Source organism: Octopus sinensis, linkage group LG1 (assembly GCF_006345805.1).
Source record: "Octopus sinensis linkage group LG1, ASM634580v1, whole genome shotgun sequence".
NCBI classification, from domain to species: domain Eukaryota; kingdom Metazoa; phylum Mollusca; class Cephalopoda; order Octopoda; family Octopodidae; genus Octopus; species Octopus sinensis.
The window spans coordinates 129,584,104-129,598,745 of record NC_042997.1 but is presented as its reverse complement, the minus strand read 5'-3'; the positions used below and the strand labels follow the sequence as shown (position 1 = coordinate 129,598,745).

General features: G+C 38.0%; 2 protein-coding genes across 11 annotated transcripts in view; one reads left to right on the top strand and one right to left on the bottom strand.

Annotated features, from left to right (window-relative positions):
* The window catches only part of LOC115216472 (nuclear envelope phosphatase-regulatory subunit 1-like), a 52,623-nt gene extending 45,070 nt beyond the window's left edge, over positions 1-7,553 (bottom strand). For 2 of the 4 annotated variants that reach the window (XM_029785840.2, XM_029785849.2), the window contains exon 1: positions 6,361-6,460. In XM_029785840.2, the coding sequence (XP_029641700.2) occupies positions 6,361-6,442 (82 nt within the window). In that variant the 5' untranslated portion in view covers positions 6,443-6,460. Of the gene's footprint in view, positions 1-6,360; positions 6,461-7,409 lie in introns of those variants that run through there. The other 2 variants (XM_029785871.2, XM_029785860.2) reach the window with 2 other exon arrangements.
* LOC115216451 (nuclear receptor coactivator 5) overlaps positions 6,438-14,642 on the top strand; it is a 101,238-nt gene continuing 93,033 nt past the window's right edge. For all 7 annotated transcript variants that reach the window (XR_003882080.2, XM_029785824.2, XM_036504517.1 and 4 more), the window contains exon 1: positions 6,438-6,572. The gene's annotated coding sequence lies outside the window, so the exon portion shown is untranslated. The remainder of the gene's footprint in view (positions 6,573-14,642) is intronic.

Sequence of the window (14,642 nt, the reverse complement as noted above, 5' to 3'; positions counted from 1 at the left end):
AGATGCTCAAAATATCCAGTAAGGTAGGTTATGGGCTGGTCACCCACATAGTTAATCAGGTCATTCAGGAAAGTGTAATACCCAAAGACTGGTATAGCAGCATAATTGTTAGCTGCTACAAGGGTAAGAGTCATGCATTAGATAGAAGCAACTATAGAGGCATCAAACTCCTGGATCAGAGGATGAAAATTACAGAGAGAGTTATTGCCCGATTAATTGGGAACAGAATTAGGCTAGACAAAATGCAATTCGGCTTTGTCCAGGGAAGAAGCACTACTGATATCTTCAGTGAAGCAACAGCAAGAGAAGTATTTAGCTAAGAATAAGCCATTTTACCTGGCATTCATCAATCTAGAGAAAGCCTGCTCCATTGTGTGATATGGTGGGCTCTGAGGAGGCTAAGGATAGACAAGTGGCTGGTGAAAGCTGTACAGGCCATGTACAAAAATGTTGTCAGTAAAGTGAGAGTTAACCACGCATACAGCAAAGAATTTGGTATACAAGTAGGGGTTTATCAAGGCTCAGTCCTTAGTCCCCTTCTCTTCATCATTGTCCTCTAGACCATAACAGAAGAATTCAAGACTGGCAGCCCCTGGGAACAACTATATGCTGATGATCTTCCCCTCATAACAGATTCCATATCAGAGCTAGAAGTAAAATTTCAGGTGTGGAAGTAAAACCTGGAATCTAAGGGCCTTAAGATTAATTTAGCAAAGACTAAGGTCTTAATAAGCAAGAAAACTGACAGGACCCTACCCCACTCGGGTAGGTGGCTCTGTCTGATTTTAGGAAAGGTGTAGGCAGGAATTCCATACAGTGTACCCGGTGCAAGCTATGGACACACAAGAGGTGCAGTGGGTTAATTGGATGGTTATCAGAGAAGATAGTTTTTGTATGTGGAAGATGCACAGAGTCCATAAAAACTTTAGAGACTTGAGAAATTGATTCTCACAAATGCCCTGGTGGCTCATTAGAAGTAGATAATTTCTGTTACCTAGGGCACCAAATTAGTAGTGGGAGAGGATGCATGAAGAGTGTCATAGCTAGAATAAGAATAGGATGGAGGAAATTCAGAGAGTTGTTACCTCTGTTGGCCATGAAAGGTCTCTCTCTCTCTCTCTCTCTGAGTGAAAAGAAGATTGTATGATGCATGTTTTCACACAGCAATTCTACATGGTAGCGAGACGCGGGCCTTGAATGCAGAGGACATGCAAAGTTTAGAAAGGAATGAGGCTAGTATGCTTTGTTAGATGTGTAATGTAAGTGTACATGTTTGACAGAGTGCTAGTCTATCGAGAGAGAAGTTAGGCATAAGAGGAATTGGTTGCTGTGAGCAAGAGAGATGTGCTGGTTTGGTCATGTAATGTAGATGGATTTCAACAGCTCTATAAACAAATACTGACTTCTCAAAGTGGGTGGAACATGTGGAAGTGGGAAACCTAGGAAGATAAGGGATGAAGTACTGAACAACAACCTAAAGAAACTGAACCTTTCATGCAAGATGACAAAAGACCGAGATACTTGGTGCCTGGCTGTACTCAAGAAGACCCGTACCCCACAGCAGAAGTGTCAAGACCAATCCTTCTGGTGATGTAAGGCACTTGTGGTGGTGCCATGTAAAAGCACCAGTGCAGTGTCACATAAAAGTACCTGTGTGGCATCACATATGCACCTATGCAGTGCTACATAAACGTGCCCGTGCGGCACCATGTAAAAGCACCCGTGCAGTGCCACATAAAAGCGTCCAACACACTCTGTAAAGTGGTGGTGTTAAGAAGGCCATCCAGCTGTACAAACCATACCACATCAGACTGGAGTCTGGTGAAGTCTCTCAGCTTCCCAGCTCTGGCCACACTATCCAGCCCATGCCAGCATGGACAACAAATGTTAAATGATGATGTTGAAGAAGATATGCCTGCTTTCAATGGAAGTTAAATAAAATGCTAAAGGAGCTTCCATATGATCATACAACTTACTGGAAGTAGCAGCTAAAACTCCCTCAAGGCACACCTATTGTTTTAAAAAAGAGGACCGATTAGATTTCCTAGAAACATTGACCCTTATTCATCATTTAGTATATCTGCCTCCCACCCCTACTCCATTTCCCTATTCTTCTGTTCCTAGGGCCCATCTTGATGCCTTGTCATTACCATCTTTATCTTTTTTCCAGCTCCACCCTAATTACTGCCACTCACTCTTGTGAGTATCTCAGTATCGTTTCTGCAGCACTTCATAATTTAACCTATTGTCACTTAGCAGAAAGTTGCTTCTCTCTCAGCTAAAGTCCCATTTGGTTGAAGGTGATCTTAGTCTTGCAAACTACATAGTGACCTCACTAGTACTGGTGTCCTGAAAAAAGCACCCAATACATTTTTAAAGTGTTATCAGGAAGGACATCCAGCTGTAGTAACCAAACCAAAGCAGGCAATGGAGCATATCTAAATCCCCCAACAGTCCAGCCTATGCCAGTTTAGAAGGTAGTTGTTAAACGATGATGATGACAATCTAAATATATAAATAATAAAACATGATAACTAAATAAAATGGATGACCATGGATGAAGTATGTTTAATCATAGGTCTTACGGAATGAGCCAAACCCAGGCCTAAACAACAACAACATATACATTACCTGGATTGATATCAAAGAAGATACCAGAAAGAGTTAGTTACTGACTTTTAGCATGGATTATATAAAAACTCTCAGATTGAAAATAAACCATAAGAACATGTAATACAGAGATTTCCTTTTTGAGAGATTTATACACAAATTTCATGTAAACTTGGTCTTATATCTTCCTCCCTCTGTCTATAATCTCTCTCAAAGTTATATTCCACAACTGTCATAACTGGAATACCTTTGATCTACTCAATTAGGGTTGACTTACACAAGAGATGGAGGAAAGTATTTCAAATAAATAAATAACACAAACATTATCCAATCTTTCCAAAGTGTTCATTAAAACTAGCCTTTCCAGAACTTTGCTCCTTTAAAATTGTTCTCTAAGTTCAGATTAACCCTGACTGATCAAAAGCACTCCAACTATGACTACCCCATTGTTTTATTAGTATGATCCAGAACCATATTCAATACATCCTTTCCATTTTAAGATAATAAAAAATTGTGTTCAGTGAAATTTGGCTGCTATTTATAATCAGTAGTACTAGTCAAGCTACTGTTGTAGCTGAAGTTGTGTCATTGCCTTATGTTTTGGTTTAAGATCATTATTATCATCATCAGTTTACATCTGTCTTCCATGCAGGAATGGACTGGATGAATCAACACAATCCAAGTCAGTTATTTATTTAGAATTACTGCCTTGTTAGGTTGGAGAACCACGTAGGTTTCATTTTTGGTTTGGCTTCTATAACTGGATGCCCTTTCCATCACCAACCACCTTATAGAGTGTACAGGGTGCATTTTATCATGCCACCAGCACTTTAGAGATTGTCATGTCTGCAACAAGACAAAATTACTCTCTAGACCCTACATCATCTCCACCTATTTGCCAACTACTTTACAGGTGGTGAGGGTGGCTCATTTTATCATGTTATCAGCAGTACTAGTGAGGTTGCTTTGTATCTTATAAGACTAAGTCCACACTATTTTGTGATGTAGTTGTTCACTGAAGGCATAGGCTGAGAAACTGAATAGTAGACAGAGTGGGTGAGAGAGCAATAGAGGAAAAGAGAAAGAGTGATGCATAGTAATAGAGATGGGTAATGAGATGCGAGTCATAAGACTCTGTGAAGATGACAAGAGGGAATGGTAATTACATTCAGTTAAATGAGATGGGGTAAGACCACTTTCAGGGGAGCAGCAATCAATGTAATGATGATAAAAGGGTCGATGAAAGGACTCAATATGTTTGTGTGTTAAAATTCCGAGAGTATGGCAAGAGAAGGCTTATTGATGCAGCAGATGTCTTTTTTGGAGAGGCACTCTGAAATGTGCATATGTGGTAGATGTACAATATCAAGATGCAAGAATTCCATCAAATAGAAACTCTGACAGGATAAACTTAAAAACATTATCATTTAATGTCCATCTTCCATGCTGGCATGGGTTGGACACTTTGACAGCATCTGATGAAGCAGATCAAGTCGAGCTCCAATGCCTGTTTTGGTATGGTTTCTTTGGCTGGATGCCCTTCCGAATGCCAACCACTTAACAGAGTGTACTCTGTTCTTTTTGAGGGACACCAGCACTAGTGAGGTTGCCAAGTTGCTTGCAAGACAATGAGAAAGCTGCCTCAACTGAGAGGGGTGTAGAAGAGAGGGATGTGATTTTATGCCAGATGTAATTTAAAGGGACAGGTACAGGTACCTTCCAGTGAGAAATACATGGCCAGCCCACATTATATAAGGGTGGATCGGAGTAGCTAGAAAGAGAGATTGCAAAAAGCTGGGGATTCAATACATTGCCTGAAGTCAGGAAAATAATAAAATGACAGTTTAAATATTGAGAACTATAACTTCAATATTCCAAACTCTAAACCAGTATTTCAAACCAGGTACATATATTTTAAATGCATTTTCAAAATTAAAAAAAAATTCTTTGTCACAATTAGAATATGAGTAGTACATTGTGTCATCAGTGGCTAATGATAACAAATATGCAAAATTAGATTCTGTTGGATTAAAATATTCAGCTGTTTCCTTTTATTTTGTTTTGTTTTTCTTCCCCCCACCTCCACTATTATTTTCAAAACATGAGAAGTGGCGTTTGTAAAATGTCTTTCATTAAAATAAAAGGTACCGAGTCACATAACATAGAAAACCACTGCTCTAAACCATGTCTGTTTGTTTATTTTTTGGTAAAACGCATATAGAAAAAATTCTTAGATCATCATATATTTAAATGTACAAACCAGTCATTCATCATTATTACAGTTGGTAACTTCAATATTTAAAACACACAGATGGTTACATTTGTGAACATGGAAGTTAATAGATATCACTCGAGAAATAACATTTATTTCTTGTGTTTACTATGCAAATGATCTGGCAATTTGCAACACGAATTTCAATAATTCAACCAACTAGACATGTACCATTTAGACGAAAGCCGAACCGAATTTCATTCTTAACAGGAAATAAGACAGGCCAAACGGCTGTGAACATCGTTTCCTAGGTGATGATTATATTCTTCGACACTGAGTAATGAGGTTTAAATTTGAGGGAGGTTAATAAATACTACAACTAGAAATTTGAATATACGGAAACCAAAAACACGGTGAAATTAGTAGCAAATAGATAAGGTTTGTCCAGATAAGATGCAGTTTGGTGTTTTACCAGAATGTTAAACTATAGAGGTCATATTTCTAGTGGGATAACTGAAACAAAAATTCTTAGCTAAGAACAAATGACTCTGCATTTATCAGCCTAGAGGAAGCCTAAAAGTCTGGTGGTGTCGAGAAAGCAAGGATGCTGTTTAAGCTTTGTATGAGGGTGCCACAAACAAGATACGGATCAACTGGTGATGAATATACATACTGTGCAAATTAGAACTTATCAGAGCTCTGTCCTCAACTCTCTCTCTTTCTCTATTAATTATAGTCCTTATCACAATAACACGAAAAGAAGTTTGGGACTGGATGACCGCGGTAACTTTTATTAGCTAGCTACTGACGTGATTCCGATTGTTTAATCTGTCGTACGACCGCAGAAAAAAGTTCCGAAATAGGAAGTATGGTCAAACAGAAGTAAGGTCAATCAACACAGCAAAGAGCCAAGTGCTAGTTAGTAGTAAACAGTACAAAATTACAGTTCCATCTGGAAAAGGGTTTTGGTTGATGAGTAGGAAGTATAAAGGATAAGAGACAGACGAAAATATGATTGGGTGGTGGAGAATCAAACTAGAAACTGACAAGTGCCGAGATCGAATACATCCATATGAATGGTAATGATTGTTATTTTTTTTAAAAAATTATTTAATGTTACAGTTAAACACTTTCGATTCAATGCCAACGCAACACACACAAAAACGTTGAAAATAAACAAAATATGAATAATTAAATATTCGTAATTCATCGAAGAGAATTAGTAAATTTTAGCTAAATTGTTTGTTGTTGTCAAGTGGATAAACGAAACTAACAGAAAGTACATGTGTTTTGCATGCGGTGACGGATCTGTCGATCTTAATTGACATATTGGTAATAGTTTTACTCGGTGAATTTTTAAAAGTGAAAGGAAGAAATTTATATATATATATAGATATATATATTCTAAAACGGACAATATGATCATTTTTATATGATCACGGAAGAAGACTGAAATCATACCCAATGAATATGATGGTCAGTAAAGCTCGAGGTGGTAGAATTTGGAGAAGGAAGATAAGTTGAGAGTATTTTCTCACCTTCTGTTTGTTCAAAAGACATATTTTTCTTCTTAACTGTCGGCCACATGCGATGGTAGACACTTGGGTTTGGTGTACACATACACACACGCACACAGATATCTAACGACATCTACCATTGGTTAACTACAATTCCAACAACCAATCAACACTAATGTTTCTCTTCATACACTGCACAAGCGTCCTCATCTAGGTTCTAAGCCGAAGCTGACGTAAGTATTTGTTTTCTTGGCCAAACGTTTATATTATATTAAAAGCAGTGGTTTTAGTTTAAATGAATGGTGAATTCATTAATTTTTTCCTTTATAAAACACACATCAATGCAGTATAAATGATAATGTCTGTTGAAATTGCCATCGTTGCCTCACTAACCTAGCACTGCTAAAATGGCGTCTCTCTCCCTCTGTCACTTACTATTGTCTGTCTACAACATTGTCGTCTTTTAGTAATCCTTTAACAAAGTTTGTTTATTTAGCTTTTCTTATTATTACTACCTAATCTTAAAATGACAACTCGTTGCTCCCAGAATCCTTCCATTGAGGCTAAAATGTCACTGTTTTCGTTATTAGTGTCAGTAAAGCTACTTCCACCTATATAACACGTTGCTGTATTGTTTCAATATTATATCGCCTATGTATAAATATATATCCAGAACTTATCGATCTGTTAAAACATAGTTTATAAAAAAAAGTGAACTATGTTAAATGTAGCACGTCTTATTTACTTAATGCAGTATTTCGAAGCATTTAATTTTGTAAAATAATGAAAATGTTAAAGAGATACTACTACAAAAATATCTTGAAAAATTATTCTTATCACACTGTTTCATGCATTTGAAATAAAATTCAACATTTCAAAGGTTTGCAGTGGTTTTCTTTTCATACAAAATATCTATAACGAGCTGTATGTTACTAGAATATACCTTCGTGACACATCCCATCACCACTGTGACTATATGTGGTTATTTTTACGAAACATGTTAAACCAATTACAACAACAATGAAAGCAATTATAAAAAAGATTAGTCCGTACAAATTAATATCACCTACCCTCTGATGCGACTGTCCCCTTAATATTCGGAGGATGTCTTTGTATATCTGAATATTTGTTTCTCATCATGGCTATAGAGATAGAACTTGGTAGGTCGGTCGGATAGTTATAACGATTACTCAATATTATATATAACAACCAATAGAAGCGGTACTGACTTTATATAGCCAATAGAAAGCTGGCTAAAACTTCTCTTCAGCATCAAATAAAAAACAATAACAACAGTTAATACCAATGATACCTACAACTATTATAGCAATAGTACTAACAATAATATCGGTATTAGTTATGTTACCCATTATGCTAATATAGTACCTAAGCTAATTTCTGTATTATTGGGACCACGTCTTGAGCAACTAGACAACAGGCAAAAAATTAGCAGAATAAAAAGGTTCCAACAGCTGATGGCTCAGTAACAAAACACTGAAATATTTCACCTGTTGATTTATAAATTTTTTTCAGATCTTGTTAAAGTCTAACCGTAGCAGTTCATTCTTCCAAAGTAGAAAAAGCAACTAGTTTGTTCAAACACTAAACTATACATGTAACTATTATTGTTATGGAAATTGGTGGGAATTTCAATATTATATAGTCAGTGCAAGCAGTAGCTTCACAAAAAGTGCTAAGGATCTCTGGTAGATTGATTGGGAATTCAGTCTTCAGCTGTACAGAAGTAGTTAATAGTCTGAGTACTCATGGTGTGCTCAGTGGCTCATTAGAAGTAAATTTCTGTGACCTAATTAGTATTTAAGATTTTTGTAGTAGATGTACGGTAGCTGCAGTAAGAAACATGTGATATTCAGGAAGTTAAAAGCGTTTTATTTTTTCTGCACAAAAGGCATGCTATGAAGTATAAAAAGTGTGACATAAATAAAATTTTGAAAATAATATATATGCCTGGTATGCTCTTTTGAATGGGCAGTTTGCATTCTATTAGTAACAGATGAGAGCTATTACTGAGCAGATTCTGTCATCCAGTTTTGATTCTTAGTTAAAACTTATTTTTGCTACTCATATGTTATAGAAAGTTATGAACATAATACAATCTTACTGTTCTAAAAAGTTGAAGGCTTGCATTTAGTTCAGAAAGTGGAGAACATGAAATTGCAGGGAATGATAGAAAATGAGCAAGTCATGAAGTGAAATGAGATGAGATGGCTGAGTCATGTGTGGAGAAATGATGAAGGTACCTGGTGAGAGGAACTGTGGAAGTGAATATGGAAAAAAGTATAAGAATAAAAATTCAGGAAAGCATAGTTTAAGATGGTGTGATTTGAAGGAGGTTCAGTCACTATTTCTTGCAAGTTGAGTCACCACATAAAAGTTCTCTCATTGGTTCAAAGGAGAACTGTCAGAAAGACTTAAGTATTTGGTAGATTTTTTTTTTGTTTTCTCATTTTGTATGTACACTCATTAGGAAAGGACTGCATAGTCTAATCAGCTTAAACATATGAGTCAATATTTATGGAAAGTCAATTCTAGAGGAGGATGGGTTGGGCATAGTGGTTAGTGTAGTGCCTGTTAGGAGAGGCATGTAGGCTTTAGCAGAAGTGGTATGCGACTAGTTTTTCTGGATGCAAGGTTGTATTAATAGTAGATTAGGCTGATTGAAGAGATGCTGTACCTGTGGGTTAGAGGTTGTAGTAGGGTGATGATGAGTTCCTGCTAATCAGCTAGATATTTCAAATGCATTCTGGGATGTTTTCATGTATAGCAATATCACCATCTCAAATGTGGAACCAAAATTCCATTGTGGGTCTCACTAGCTTTGGGCTGAAGTATTTTGCTATAAACAGGAAAGCTATTCTTTAGAACACAATTTTTGATAAATTATGAGAGTGAGAAAACCAGAAAGGATCATGAGTTATGAAGTCTTGTATGATACTTACTGGGTGAGGAATGAAGAGTGGTATTATTTGCATAGGAATGAATTTTGTTGAAGATAAGTTGATCAATAATGTACAAAATAGTATGAGTGATATAATCAAGCCTTAGGAGTACACCTGAGTTGATGAAGTGCAAGTCAAAGATAACCTTGTCTAAAGAAGCTGTATGAGTATCATCCTACTAGAAGCTTCTAATCTATGATTAAGAGTCTAGAGTCAGATGGAGCCAAAAGAGTGAACTTCTGTAAATGACAACGAAAAGCAGGCTCCTGCAGACCTGGCTCTGTAGGATTTGCTAAGGAGAGTTGTTGTTTGCAACTGTTTCCATGACTTCCCGAGTTGTTGGAAGTGAGAGCAACAGATTGATAGTTGACAGATCATAGGAGTTTATCTTCCTGGAGATGGAACATACTATAGCATGTTTCCAAAAACCAGAGTAGATTTCTATAGAAAAAGAAATTTTGAAGAGATTTGGCAAGGGTATGCCACTGTTTGAGATTAATGGAGGGTATGTTGTCAGAGTCATTGCTCTTGTTGGTATGGAATAACCAAAAGCATTTTTATACTTGATATGTATATATAGGTAGTGATAAGCTTGGTAGAATAGATATAGGAAGTTTTTGTAGAGTTTTACCAAGTATGAAAACATTGAAGCTTTCTCTGTGGAGGTACATACAGAACCATTATGGTTGAGGAGATATTTGGTAAGATTCCAAAAATTGAGAGAACTTTTGGCAAGGAACCAGAACAACTGGCTACAGCTTGGGAGGAAGTAGAGCTTGCAGTCTATGTGATGCAGTGGGGTTAAAGACTCAGATGAGTGCCAGTGAGGAAGAGTAAGTATATCAACTATATGGATAGTTGTTGTAGTTCCTATCATTGCAGTCCTGTTTATTTTCATTCATTTCTTTCTGTATGTAATTTATATAATTGATATTTTACACTAGATTTGCGTACTTGTATTTAGCAAATACATCTGTTGCTCCAAACAGGTTCTCCTTCTAAAACTTTATAACAAAGCCATCAGTAGTTCAGGTATATATCTTAATGTAACAAATCGCTACTTTGCTACATTATGATATTGCAGGTAGCATTTGCAAACATGTACACTTTGTGCTTGGTATATTGAAGTTAACATTTCAGCTGAGTAAAACAATTGATTCCCAGCTACTAACCCAGAAAAATCAACTGTAACTGTAGCAAAATTTTAAAAATACCAGAAGTTGGCAACAGCTTAAAATCTATACCTAGAAGGAAATGAACTTGACTAATAGGACAGATAAGTTTTTGTTGATATCCTAACACGACAAACCTAGAAAATAAGAGGATCTTACAGAGAAAGTAAATAGCAATAAATCATTAACAAAACACTGGTTGTGAATGTTGTAAACAGTATATGACAACCAAGTAGAAGAATGTTGAAAGTTTTGTCCAGACCACCGATATTATGAATGGTAAAGTATTTGAAAATAAAGCTCAATTATATTTCACTGCTTTACTGTTAGTGTATGCTTGTGGAAGAAGCTTTATTTTTTGGATATGGCTTCTTTAATGTATTTTCCTACAAAGTTGCTAGCTCATATGTAACTACTACTTCAACAAACCAGACTACATTTTCTCTATGTACACCTGATTGTTATCAGACAACACATACCTACACTCACCAGCTGTAATATACCACATAACTTTACTACAGCTGCCAATGTCCACTTGTCATTCTTCCCAAAGCCAGTTTATCCCACATATTGTGTGTGTGTGTGTATATATATCTTTAACATCCATGCTTGTATGGGTTAGTTTGTTGAAGCAGATTTTCTTTAACCAGATGCCCTTCCTATCACCAACTCCACATATTTCCAACTAAGATAATATTTCCCTATGGCTGGACATGTTTTCACTAGAAACAAACCACTTGCAAGAAGGTGAGACTGTAGGTTTATATAAAAATTCATACATGCATACATAGAGTAACCTAGTGGTCACTAAGGAAATTAAGTATTAACAAATGGCTTTTGAGAGCTGTGCAAGCCATGTACAAAGATGCAATAAAGTGAAGAGTCAACAATTTCAGTGAGGAATTTAGTGTGAGGGTTAGAATCCATCAGGGCTCTCAGCCCTCTCCTATCCATCACAAAGGAGTTTAACACTGGCTGCCCTGTACACTAATGACTAGTCCTCGTAACTGAATCCATAGAGGATTTGGAGAAGAAATTCCAAGAATGGTAGCTAAACATAGAATTGAAAGGCCTTAAGGTAACCATCATCATTGTTTAATGTCTGTTTTCCATACTAGCATGGATTGGACAGTTCGACCGGGGTCTGGGAAGCCAGGAGGCTGCACCAGGCTCCAGTCTGATCTGGCAGTGTTTCTACTGCTGGATGCCCTTCCTAACGCCAACCACTCCGTGAATGTAGTGGGTGCTTTTTACGTGCCACCAGCACAGGGGCCAGAGGAGGCTGGCAAATGGCCACGATCGTTGGTGCTTTTTACGTGTCACCAACCCGGATGCCAGTCAGGCGGTTCTGGTATCAGCCATGTGTGGATGGTGCTTTTTACGTGCCACCGGCATGGGTATCTTAACTACAATTTCCATTTGATTTTTATTTTGATGTTGGTGTTGACGTACTTGACTCAATAGGTCTCCTCAAGCACAGCGGGTCACTCTATGATCTAAGGTTAGCACAGCAGGCCATCCTGCGAGCCATGAACTCACTTCATTTGTCAGGTCTTCGCAGTCACAGCATATCTCAGAGGTCTCGGTCTTTCGTCATTTCCTCTATGAGGTCCAACATGCCACCAGCACGGGTATCACAACTACAGTATCCATTTGATTTTTATTTTGATGTACTTGACTCAGTAGGTCTCCTCAAGCACAGCAGGTCGCCCTAAAGGTTTTAATAAGTAAGAAAGAAGACAGGACTCTGGTACCTTCAGGGAAATGACCTTGCTTGATATGCAAAAAAGGAGTTGGTGTAAACGCCATACTCTCTACTCAGTGTAAGCTGTGGATGCACAAGCGATGTAGCAGAATCATTGGCAAACTTTCTGAAAATGTAGGCTTCACATGTGGTAGATGCACGAGAGCAGTTCGTACTAGTGCTCCAAAAATTAAATCTCTTAAATACCCAGGTGGATCATTTAAGCTTTGTTACTTAGAAGATATAATTAGCAAGGGAGGTGACTGCTCTGAAAGCATAGTAACCAGATTAAGAATGGACTGGAAAATGCTCAAGGAGTTTTTACCACTGTTGGTAACAAAGGGTTTTTCCTTCAGTGAAAGGTTGATTATATTATGCTTGTGTTAGAACTGCAATGCTGCATGGTAGTGAGATATGGGCCTTGAATGCAGAGGAGATTAAAATACCGGAAAGAAGTGAAGTTAGTATGCTCCATTGGATATACATTATGAATGTCATGGTATAAATGTGCAAAGAGAAAGGCTGGGCGTAAGAGGAATCAGGTGTAGTGTGCAAGAAAGATGACTGTGCAGGTATAGACACAGGATTTGCATGGATGAGGACAGCTGTATAAAAATATGCTGATCACTAAATGTAGCTGGAGCCTGTAGACAAGGAAGAGCCTCACAGGAAATGACAAAGGACCATATCTGGCAGTATGAGGTTTTTATGTAAACTTGCCTGTTATGATAAAGCTGACTTCTAGAAGTCAGCTTCCGCTGTCGTGGCCAATGACAGTACTGCCTGATTGGCACCTGTGCCAGTGGAATGTTAAAAGCACCATTCCAGCATGATTGTTGCTTGGGCCGCAGACTGGCTCCTGTGCAGGTGGCACATAAAAAGCATTTGAGTGTGGCTGATGCCAGTACTGCCTGACTGGCCCTCATGCCGGTAGCATGTAAAAGCACCCACTACACTCTTGGAGTGGTTGGCATTAGGAAGGACATCAAGCTGTAGATACTTTGCTGGATCAGATTGGAGACTGGTGCAGCCTTCTGGCTTGCCAGCCCTTAGTCAAACCATCCAACCCATACCAGCATGGAAAATGGATGTTTAACAGTGAGGATATAATTGTGCATATGTGTGCTTGAGTGTATCATCATCTGATGTCCATTTTCCATGCTGGCATGCATGGGTTGGACTGTGTGTATGAGTACCCTGATCAATCAATCCCTGCCTTGTGTTGCGCTCCACACCATCTTGCTACCACTTTTCTCTCTTACAATCCAGAACCATCCCACTTGTTAACCATTCTTTATCCATTACTATTGTTCTCCATACTCACATGTCACAGTGGTGCTCCCTCTCCCTGGACTACCAAATTATCTCGTGCATTATACCTGTTTTATCTCTGTTCTTCTCCTGCAGAACACATCAGTATCTGTCTCTCTCCTCCCGCTGTCAGCAGTATCCTACAGGGTTACTACCATACAGGTAGAATCTGTGTAGCCTCCCCAACTCGTGCACCCGCTCCCCTCAATCCTTACAGATGTTGCCTGCCTCTCTTTTCCACTTCCCCTGTCTCTCCCCCCACTCTTGCAAACCCCATTTTCCCCACCTGCTACAGCTCCTGCTCTCTGAAATGCCACCTGGACTACTGTCTATCTCCTTGTAGATTCAGCTAATTCATTCTCACTCTTCTCCTAAATATGTGTAGTCATGTAGCCCCTCTACAACAAAAACATGCTCTTTTCTAACTTCTTCCCTTACACCTTAACCTCTTTCTAGTATACAGAGGCAACATCCTCCTTCCCTGGGTTTATTGACTTGCAAGCTACACGAAGTGACCTCGATAGTGCCAGTGGAACAAAAAGGCACCTAGTACACACTGTGAAGTAGTTGACATTAAGAAGGGCAGCCAGCCATAGAAATCATGCCAAAGTAGACACTGGAGTACAATACTGTCGTTGATTCATTGGATCATTGTCTGTCCAGCAATGCCAACATGGAACACAGGTATTAGATAATGGTGATGAGTATATATGAATATACACACACACACTCATACCATAAGTGGATGCCAAGTGATATTTCTAAAGATTTAGATATGTTGACACTTCATTATTTTTAACTCCCATACTGAACTCCTACTTAATTCAATCTCAAGTTGAATTATTATTTTCTAATATATGCATACTTCATACTGAAATAATGCTAGAAATCATTGTTTAGATTTTAGTTATTACTTGAAAATATTTGGTATCTATCCATCACTTGCTCTTTCCCTTCATTTCTCTCTATTGCCCTAATATATATAATCATCATTTAACATACATTTTCCATGGTGGCATGGGTTTAGACAGTTTGACAGGAGCTGGCAAGGCCTGGATCCACAGGTTTTTACAGCTGGATGCCCTCGATACCTTTAATCTCTCAACTGGCACAAAG